Here is an 11,299-nt window from a genome sequence, read left to right as displayed (position 1 = left end):
GCCCTCTGGAACTTTCATAAAAATTTCTTGTTTCAATTCACTATTCAAAAAGGCAGTTTTTACATCCATATGATGTTTTAATAAGTCAAACTGATTTGCAAATGCTAACATTAGGCGAAAACTGTCAATTCTTTCAACCGGAGCGAAAGTTTCATCGTAATCCACCAGATATTGTTGGCTAAAACCACGAGCAACTAACCTAGCCTTAAACCTAGTAGGGTTACCAAACTCATCGGGTTTGACAGTAAAAATCCATTTACAGTCGACGATGTTTCTGTCTTTTGGTCTGTCCACCAGTATCCATGTTTTGTTATCTCGGAGTGAGGTCAGTTCATCTTTTACGGCTTGCTCCCATCTCTCTCGGTCTGGATTTGATTTAATTTCCTGAAAACATTTTGGAATATCACTGGCAACAGACTCTTCTCTGTACAAAATGTGTTCGTAAATTGTATTATTATAATCATATGATTCCCTCTCTCTTCCGTCTCGCGCAAAGCTTTCGGTTTATCGGGTTAAAATCACCGATATTCGTTATCGGGCTAGTTCGTGTTCCGACCTCCGGAGCCTTTTCCGCACTACTCATCGACAATTGGGTCCAGTTTAGTTTTCGCCTCCAGAAAGTGATCGAGACATTACTGTTTTGGTTCCTTGTCCGTGCGGTTTTCTTACTTCTTCACGTGTGCGTTATTGAATAGGATTTTGGGCCTGGGAGGCTAGCCACCGGCTTGATACTCGAGTCCCAGAAATAATAATTTTTTTTACGTGGCATGAGGTTGGCCCGAATGCGTTGGCATCATCGTTATTCAAAAACATTTACTAATTTATCTACAAAACACTCTTCGGGTAGATAGAAATCTTTTTCTGTGGAATCAGGTTGGCCCGAATGGGTTACCCTCATCGCCATTGAAAAAAAATTTCGGTTTTAGTTCTCCTTTCTTCTCTTAGAACACCATAGTTTCGAGAAGTGAAACGACATTGTACGCGGTTTTTTTAGGATCCTTTCTTTTCCATTAGGAGTACCGCATGGGGATCGAGTTCGCAACCGTGTGACTAATTTTAGAGTAGTTAGGTGTCAAAATATTATTCCATTTCAGAGGGCACAAGATAGTCACGGGCAAATCAATAAGCGCGGCGCCGTCGAGTACGGTAGGCTGCCGAAGCTCTTTAAGCAGAAGAAGAACGCTAAACCGTGAAGGAACGAACCCTGCTTCTCTCGTTGTGGGTACCGAATATTATAAGCGAGCCGCGACGCGTATTCCGTCCTTCGAACGTGACGAGCAGTTCGACACTCGTGAATGATTGTTTTAATTCCCCACCCCATACATAGTGGTATTATCCCATATTAGTACTCCCGACAGTTGCTTTACCGTCACCAAGTGAGTTCATACGGTTGCGAGTCCCATTATCTTCGAGGTCACCTAGCGCAGCGGAGCAAGCTCGGGCAGCTTCTCTCCTCGACCCAGAGTTGTTTTAATGCCGTCACAATGGTTTGCGTGACTATCGATTTAAAAAAAAAGGTCATCGGGCGATCACTCAAGAAACCACCCTCTCTGGGTTGATGAGCTCGCTTAAGGACCACCCAGTATATACCCTCTGGTTTACTTCCAGCCCTCCCCCATCAAACAAATTTTAAAATAAAGGCGCTCTCGCCGACAAAAACTTTTTTCCCATCTCTCTTTAACCAATGGACATGCTGACCGTGTGGCAGAAATTAATCAAGGCAGATATGAAGAGGGTTCCCTTGAAACCCCCGACCAGTCAGCGAAACGTTCTCCAGGATATGGGACAATTGGGCGCCTGGCTCGCTTTCCAGTCTAAGGAAAGAGTCACGCCTCGACCTCGCCGGTCCGAATAAGCGGAATTTGTCTTACCCCCCCCCCCCATCCTACCAGCCTTACTTCTTTTCTTTCCTCTCACTCACGAAGAGCACTAAAGGGTGAACGATTCAGTCACTGACAAGTAACCGTACCTGGGAACCGACGATCCCGACTAGCACCGCTAGTCGCCTACCCCGCATAAACTTTACTGAATATCTCCCCCTCCCCCTCAAAAATCAGTACACGCAACGGCGAAGACATTAACGTATTTGCGACATTATCATCATATTTAACTAAAAAAAATTCTGTTAATTATCACAACCTTAAAATGATATCGGAAATATGTTTTACGCCTGCACACTTTATTAGTTCCTCCCACTATCGAGAATTTTCGCGGAGAGAAAAGTTAAGCTTCTTCTCTAAACCAAGCTACTCATGAAGATTCATTCTGCTATTCATAACAAAAATTATAGCTGCTTGTGGGATAATAAGGCACGCGCTTAGGTAAAATAGCGAACTTAAACCAAATATTTCTCGATAAGCGGGTTTTCCAAGTTTGGAGGAAGCGCAAGTTCTCAGTTTACTCATTTGTTAACCTAGAAGGTTTGTCATCGACTTGTAATTTTGAGAATTTAGCTGGTTATATTCCTACGGTCTTAACTTTATACATCTATTTCAAATTTTAACAGCTAAACGTTTTAAAATTGCAGTAATTTAATTGAGCAATAGTGTGTTTGCAACCCTAAATTTTATTTGTTTTTCCTATAACAAAAGACAAATTTTTTAATGTTTCTATTTTTGTATTTAACCTCTCATTGGTAGAAGTTACACAACAATTTAAGGCAACTGCGATATCAAAAAGTTTACTAATTCATTTTTCAGTTTTCTTGGGAAAAATGTAGTTAAACCAAATTTTCTTGCACCAATATGAGAAATAGATCATTTATTATTGAAAAATGCAGCGGTTGTGAATAATGCAACGAACCTATGTGAAAACTTAATTTTTGAAAATTCTGCAGCGTTCAGAATTTAGATATTAACAGTCTTAACATTTTTACGTTAAGAAAGAATTCAATTATTTTAAACCATACATTTTGAATGTTGACTTAATTGAAATTTTTTAAATTTTGAGTGCATAATTTATTTATGTTTGTTCTAAAACAAACATTCGGCTATTTGAAAAATTATTTTCGAAATATTTTCAGAATAAACAGTATTTAAGTTTAAATTTTTGAATCATAGAACAAGTTCTCCACATCACAATTTCGAATATTCCCGGCCTAAAAATAAATTCGCTCATTTCCCGATTTCTATCGGTTTCTAGAAGTGCCTGGTCACTTCTCTGGTTCCGGATTTAACTGGACAATTTCCAGACAAAGCTTCGGTGACTGTGAAATCTTAAGCGCTTTTCATTTGGAGATTCTTTCTTGTGTATTTAAAATTACAAATTTTTAAGTAATAAAACACTGAAGGACTGAAATTTAAGGGTCTTTTTGTCGTCTGCAGAATCAATTGAAAAAATAAACGTTCTATTGTTTTTATAATCAATTTCCTTGACTTTGTTCTATAATATTTAAACACTTACATAAAACAGCACTGTGGCTATTCGATTTGCAATGCCCCTTTGTTTGAAATGTATGACTGAGTCGAGTTTATCTTTCTGGAAAATTGAGAAGTTATTGCTATATCATTCATCTAATAACGTTACCCACATTAGTTTATCCACAGTTTACGAACCTTTATAAAATCATGGTGTGGTAAATAAAGGCCTCCGATTTCGTAATAAGCTATTTGTAGTGGCTCGGATGAGTTCACCGTCAAACTAGTCATATACTCCACTCGACGATTCAGAATCTTCGCGTGCTCATGTTCGTGATCGTTACACCAAGCAGTTTGAGCAATTCTGTTTAGTGAAGATTTATTTTTAGCATTTGTATTCTCGTCATAATTAACCACAAGTGCAACCTTTAACTGCGAAAAAGAGAATATACTTCTCATAATATGTTTTAGAAATCGAAACGGTTTGGATTTGGCATAGAATGCAATTCAAAGTTTGATAACTTTTCACTACTAGAAATGCTAGACTGAATGCATTGCATCTGGATCTTTTTTTCAATAAATAACAATTAAGAAAAAATGTAGAAGGTCGACTTACTCTCGGCTTTGACAATTTTTTGAAAAACTGTATTTCCCCTTCGTAAATTACGTCGTGGTATAAAATAATTGTAGGTTTTAGAAGAACTTATTCTTTTTTAAAGGGTGCTATTTTTAGAAAAGGAAAACCGCGATCGACATATCGGCATTTTAATTGCTTCTGAATATCCGCAGAGAGTAACATTTCTCCATTGCAGAGCCTCATATAAGTTGAGCCATGATACTAAAATTTTATCATATAATAAATATAAAACTTCAATTGTGCTAAGTCGAAGCCACACAAACACACACACATATATATATACACTCTCTCGGCTCCGGTTTTACCTCCCCCTTCTTCCAACCCTTCCTTATTAACTGAAGTTTTTGGTGGGACTGACGTTAGGACAACAATCTCCATCATATGACGATTCGATACTTAACTTTGACATGATTTCGACTCAGAAAATAAACTTATTGCATAAAGGTGTTAGTTCAGCGTATACTCTAAACAATGGATAATACAAACTACAAAATAGCCTCGGAAAGGACTGGAACTTTTAATGACAATAGGCATGCACACGGAAAATCTAAAGGTCGTGTTTCAGGCGACGAATGGAGACTGGGTGTTTGGAATGCTAGGGGAGTAAATGATCTAAAGGTAAAAGAATTGCGTGAAACTATGGACGTGAAGAAACTAGACATTTTATGTGTGTCTGAAACAAAGAAAAAGGGATGCGAAACCAAATACATGAAAAACGGCGTGTTAAAAGGCGGATTTGAAATATGGTCAGGAGTAGACTGTGAATCGCATGGTAAACAAGGAGTAGGTCTGATTTTGAATGAAAGAGTAAAGCAGAATCTCGGAGACCATGGTTTCGTGTCTCCCAGACTGCTGTGGGCTAGAATGAAAGTAGGAATCAGAAGACTATTTATCATAGCATGCTACGCGCTGGTTGATAGTGATCTTAGAGAAGTGAAAGACGCCTTCTGGGATACTTTAAATGACACAATAAACATTTGCGAACATGGGGAAAGAGTAATTCTACTAGGAGACATGAACGGTTGGGTGGGCATCCAAAATCAGGATACTGAAAGAGTATTCGGTAATTTTGGGGATCCAAGAACAAACTATAACGGAGATAAATTATTTGGTCTATGCTTATAAAGGGGTCTGTTTATTACAAATACTTGGTTTAGGCATACAATGATCCACATGTACACCTGGTCTAAAGGAAATAGCCGCAGTATAATTGACTTTGTTGTTGCGGATGAAAGACTAAGAGAGTTAGTCAAAGATACAAGAGTCATGAGTGGTCCTAAATGCAATACTAATCATTACCTTGTGATCTCAAAAATTAACTTAGGTCGGGGATGGAGAAAAACGAGAACCAAGAAAGCAAAACAAACGGGAATCAAAATTGAGAACCTACAGAAACCGGATGTGCGAATAGATTTCCAAAATAAGATAATTGAAAGCATAGATAGGGCAACATGGGAGGACCGTATAAAAAACAAAGATATAGAGGGCGCCTGGACAATTTTACGGGATTACCTTGTTAGATGTACGATCGAAGTGTGTGGTACCGCAGTTGTAGGAAGAATGTCTGGTGATGCGTGGTGGAATGATGAAATCCAGGCTGCCCAAAAAGCAAAAAGAGAAGCGTACAAGAGAACTTTGAACATTGCAGGTCTTAGCAATGAAGAAAGAAGTAGACGTAGAAATGATTATAGACGCGAAAACAGGATACTTAAACGATTACTTAAAGAAAGTAAAGATACAATTAGGGCAGAAGAAAAGATAAAAATACAAAACGACTTTGAAGGAAGCAGGAAACTACTTTATAAAAAAATGAAAGGAAACAAAAGTACAGAAATTGTAAACATGAGAAATAGTAGGGAGAAATGGTATATAACGCAGACGGAATACTAGAGGCTTTCAGAGACTAATTCAGAACACAATTCGGAGATGAAGCTATAGGACACCACAACTGCGATGTTGAACACGATGCGATGGAAAACTCAATTGAGAAAGTCTGTGTCACTGAGGTTAGGGATATAATTAAGAACTTGAAAAACGGTAAGGTTGCCGGGGTAGACGGTATTAACACTGAAATGCTTAAACACGGTTGCGAGTACATACCACATAGAGTGTGCGAATTGATAAATTTATGTTTCGAGATGGGAGACGTCCCAGACGATTGGAAAGAAGCGATTATCGTACCAATATACAAGAAAAAGGGAGATAAAAGCGAGTGCAATAATTACAGAGGGATTAGCTTATTAAGCACTGTAAGTAAAATATATTCAAAAATACTTATTCGTAGGGTAATGAAAATAACAGAAACAAAGATTTGGGAAGTCCAAAGTGCGTTTATGCCAGCAAGGTCATATACGGATCAAATATTAAGCTTAAGGCAAATAACAAGAAAAAGTTTAAGAGTAGGAAAAAAAGTTTTCTGTGCATTTGTTGACCTAGAAAAAGCTTTTTACAAGGTAGATAGAAGTAAACTTTGGGAAGTCCTGAAAGAGTATGGAGTCAATGGATGGATCCTACAAGCTATAAAAGCAATATATACAGATAGCAAAGCGAGTGTAAGAGTGAATGAGAAATTGAGTGACTGTTTCGATATTATTAAAGGAGTTAGACAAGGATGCGTTATTTCTTCATGGTTATTTATATTATTTATGGACAAGTGTTTAAGAATGGCTCTCTTCGACAAAGAGGGTGTGGATCTCCAAACAGTAAGGGTAAGTGGGTTAGCGCTCGCAGATGATAGGGTTGTTCTGGCAGAGTCTATCGAAGACTTACAAAGAATGTTGAATAAAGTAGATGCACGCATGAAGCGCACGGGCCTCAAAATTAACGCAAATAAAACAAAAACTATGGTGCTTGAAGGAAAGAGTGAGAAAACACTATGCAATACTCTATTAAATGATAAGAGAATTGAACAAGTTGATAAGTTCGTATATCTTGGTAGCTTATTTACTAGGGACGGGAAGATAGATGAGGAATTAGATAGACGAATAAATGAAGCTAAGAAGGTTATTGGTAGAGCAGGTCCCCTTATCAGAAGTACAAATATATCAAATAAAGCTAAAATGGCAATATATAAGTCCATATTTGTACCGACAGTACTATACGGTAGCGAGACATGGACTTATCGAGAAAAAGATAAGAGTAAAATTAACGCAATTGACATGAGATTCATGCGCATAATATGTGGGAAAACCCTGCTGGACAAAGTAAGTAACGAGACAATTCTAAAAGAATGTGGTGCAGAAGAGACGCTAGTAGACACATGGGAAAGAAATCGGTTAAGATGGTTCGGACATGTTGAGATAATGCCAAATGAACGACCAACGAAACAAGTATATCAAGGTAAAGTAAATGGCAGCGTGCCCAGAGGTAGATTGCGGAAAGAATGGTTAGAATGTGTGAATGAGACCCTAGTTAGAAGAGACCTAAGAAGTCACAGAAACACGAGAGCCTGCATAAAAAAATGCATGGACATAAAAGAAGCTAGAGAAGTATGCCAGGACAGGAAAGTATGGCGGCAAATAGTTAATAAAAAGAGTGTCAGTAGAGTGAATGAAGCCTGAAACAAAAGAACTTGGCCACTAATGGACCCAAGTGGGGAACCTTACATAACGACTTCGTGAGATTCTTCGCTTGGGGTGATTGCTAGAGAGATTGATCAGCAACCTGGGTCGGAGCAGTGTTGAGGAACGAACGTGTTATTTACTTAAACAACAGGAGAATTCTGGATCAATCTGAAAAATTTCTATCCCTTCCACACACTACCCGTTTCCGTTATTATAATATATTAATAGACGAGAATTAAGTTCTCATCGCGCGCTTCCCTCGCAAATTTGAGCACGCCTAGGACGCTCGACTGTTGATTATCGCGCTTGGAGCTCGATAATATATTTTATTTATTAAACTAAGGGTCAAAGCAATGGCAACTTTCACTTGGTGATTCTGAATTCTCTTTTGTAAAAGCTCCTTAAGCTTTAACTACGTTGTGTTCAACACTATTATGTTAAATGTATCTATATTATTATATTTCTTATATTTTATTGTATCGATTTTTTATAAAATTAATTTGTTTACTGTTCGTGTTATTTGTTACTATTCAAACCAAAAATATGCATCCTAGTGTAATGTGCTTCAGAGAAAATTTTTAGATATAATTTATGCGGAAAAGTTTGTTAATTAAAATGTTATTGTAGCTTCGAGAGTCATCGTGTTGGTTCACATACTGTAACGTGACGATTTTTATTTTATCAGCTGAAAAAAAAAACTCTCTATGATGATTTTTCGGCAATTCTCTTAACTTGTGTTAGGATTTATATATTTCTTTAATAATTATTTTCATTTGTATCGCTTTCCGAAAGAGAGAGAGAGTGAAAGGCGATGCTCCTCATTGTATTTTGACAGTTCTAAGGGAATCTTAACCTGAAATGATGAATTCCAACTTCATTCTATCAACTCGTTACACTATACGACTACCACAAGATTTTCTGGACGATTCCAAGACGGGTACGGATCATCCAACAGATTTTTCACTTCACATGTTAACATTTTTCATTTTAATAACAACGTGACTCAAGTCACTGGCTAGATGAGTTTAATACGCCAGTACTAGGAGGTTCAATAGTCTGAAAGACTGGTCGCTCTTCGATGCCTTGCTGCTCTACTTCTGTTAGCCGATGGCCCTTGTTTCCCATCACTCAAGTGGCATATAAGACCCAATACTTACGACGCCAGGTGGCGCGCCAATGGTCTCTCTGACAAACTTTTCATCGAGGTAAGCTAGGACCCATATCTTTGGAACGTGGAAACGAACAGATATCGTGTGGCCATCTCACCGTTAAGATCTTATAACCAACGAATTATAACGATGTAAAAAGAAATGTCTGAGGACTGTCTTGTTTGAATTTTTTCTGATAAATTCATTGATTGGACTCAGGTTTTGGTACCTGAATTCTCTCTCTTTTGATTACACCTTTTGCCTCCAATGTTATTCTCCATTTTCCTTTTATTTTTCGTGTTTTTTCAAGACTGTACGCCTTTCTGCCATTCTTAGCTTGTAAGTTATTATATTGAAGTCTTTGCCGTGTATTTAGTTGTTAGTTTTTTGCGTTTATTACTATTTTTCCTTTTGATTTTTTAACAAATTTCAGTTCTCGAAATTGCTAACTGAAATGGATTTCAATAAATAACATTACTTTTGTGTCGATCTTGCTCAGTGTTCGCCCCCTACGAAAATCCCTTTCCCCTTGAGCTAGTCTAAGTAGTTAAGAATTTTAAATCCTAATCAATGACTTGAATTTTCTTATTTAAATTTTTTCCTTCAGTGGCGCCTCCGCAGGCGCCTGGCGCTAAGCACCCGATACTTTGGTCTTTCTTCGCAAATTTTCAGGAAATTTCATTCTTTTAACCCTTTGGCTGCCATTTGTGACTGTCAGTAATTTTCTTCCTTGTATTTAATATGTAATATATATTTTTATATACAATGTGTTATAGATATTAATTAGAAAATGTTCGAGGAATTGTCATTTATGTAAAAAAGCTACATCTCGTGAATTACTTATTTATTTTATTCTCAGTAATGATTTTTATCATTTTATTTATTAGTTCTTTTTTTAAAAATTAAGTTACTTATTCATTATGAAGCTACTATGCATACGGTTATGAGAGGCTGCAGCTAAGCAATCTGTCAATGGCGTTTAAAGTTTTATATAATGTAATCGTAAAGTGGCACAGATCAATGTTAAAAGAAACGTTGCGCATTATTTTAAAGCTGGAATTTTATGCAATTCGCGTTGTTTAAAATTGCTTTACGGCGACATGTATGATAATTGTATTATTACTGTTGTGTTTTGTCTCATCGGCTCAATGCTTAATGGCTATGATAGCCATATCCTAGGCCTATTAAACAATAGAGGTTTAGTTTAGTTTATACCAATGATATAATGATCACTAAGATTTATTCCTTTTTAATGGAGGATATTGAACTTCGTTCATTAAAGTTAAGGGACTTCGATATTTTAATTGACATACAAAGCTACAATTTTATCATGTATTTTTAGGGTTTAATCATAAATATCCAGTTTTTACGTAAAATTACTTGTATTTACCATAGTTTATTATTTAATTAACTTTGTCATGAGAAAACATCTTGTTTTAATAAATGGACATAGATAAAATGAATGATTAAAAGAACAATTACTTGTTAAGAAACATTTTCTGTGATGCTCCTGAAGATTGTAATTTTATTTTGCGTCACATAAACATTTGTATAAATTGAATTATGAAAGCCTTAAGATTTCTTATAGGAATTCTTTTTATTATTTTTTACTTCAAATATTCTATGAAAAACAATTAGAAAATCTGACTCCTTAAAATATACGATGAACCTTATACATAGTAGTGTACTGGGATGAAACGATCTAGTCCAATAGATAATTGGCCGCTCGTCATCCAGGGTGAATGATTTTATCGCGGTATACAAAGGTGGAAAAAACACCGTCCCGGCATGCGCAAATTAAACCTCATGACCTGAATTAAGCCCTGACGATCTGAGGAAAGTAAAAGTTAACTCCTTCGACAAGGACTGATTCTCTAAATTTCTATGAAAGTTTCCTTGCATTTTCTTGTTGAGTAGGTGTTGGCGAAATTCTTTAACCACTGCCTTCCTTACTTCAGCTCATAAAAGTTAAGCACATAGATGAAGTGATGCACTGTCCTCACTCCTGATGATAAAATGCAGGCCGATGGTCTCTACCGCGCGCACTTTGGCTTTGTAAAGGAAAGCTGTTTCATCATGCATCTCGTGTTTCCTGGCCATTTTTAGTACAGAATCTCTCCAATTTGCAACGACGTAAATTGTACTTAGAAAAATTCGTTCATGAAGACATTGGATACTCAGAAGTCCGCGTCCTTAGACGGCGTGAGCTGTACTTATAATCACGGACCGGACAAACTGATGTGCAAGCTTTTATTTATATGTATGACCTCACGCATGGAGATATAAAGGGTCGTAAGCTTGTTCTTCATCCACTGAACAATTCCATAAAAGTAGAGTAGAACGGGGACGGCAAACATATTAGTCGCAGATACCTTCTTGAACGCCGACAGATTTAAAGACCAAATCATTCGAAGAGATGCTTGTATCTGATTTGTAGACTCCTTCACTGATGTTACGTCCTGATATTGTCTTTGAGGCACGCTTAGGTACATATAGGTCTCTCTAGTGTCAAGATGTCTAATAAAACTTTTATCGACAAGCTCAGGCTCATCGGGACCGTCAATAATTCTTCCTTTCTTAAGATAAATCTTGGCA

At 37.0% G+C, this 11,299-nt stretch overlaps 1 protein-coding gene across 1 annotated transcript in view; it reads right to left on the bottom strand.

The window, feature by feature from the left end:
* LOC117178621 overlaps positions 1 to 8,681 on the bottom strand; it is an 11,094-nt gene extending 2,413 nt beyond the window's left edge. The window contains exons 1-4 of the mRNA XM_033370046.1: positions 8,589 to 8,681; positions 3,555 to 3,788; positions 3,403 to 3,477; positions 3 to 384 (exon numbers count right to left, since the gene is read on the bottom strand). Of these exons, the coding sequence (XP_033225937.1) occupies positions 3 to 384; positions 3,403 to 3,477; positions 3,555 to 3,788; positions 8,589 to 8,681 (784 nt within the window). The remainder of the gene's footprint in view (positions 1 to 2; positions 385 to 3,402; positions 3,478 to 3,554; positions 3,789 to 8,588) is intronic.
* Between the last annotated feature and the right edge of the window lie 2,618 nt (positions 8,682 to 11,299).

Source organism: Belonocnema kinseyi, chromosome 1 (assembly GCF_010883055.1).
Source record: "Belonocnema kinseyi isolate 2016_QV_RU_SX_M_011 chromosome 1, B_treatae_v1, whole genome shotgun sequence".
Classification (NCBI taxonomy): domain Eukaryota; kingdom Metazoa; phylum Arthropoda; class Insecta; order Hymenoptera; family Cynipidae; genus Belonocnema; species Belonocnema kinseyi.
The sequence above is the reverse complement of the archived record's forward strand: the minus strand, read 5'-3'. Positions and strand labels throughout refer to the sequence as shown.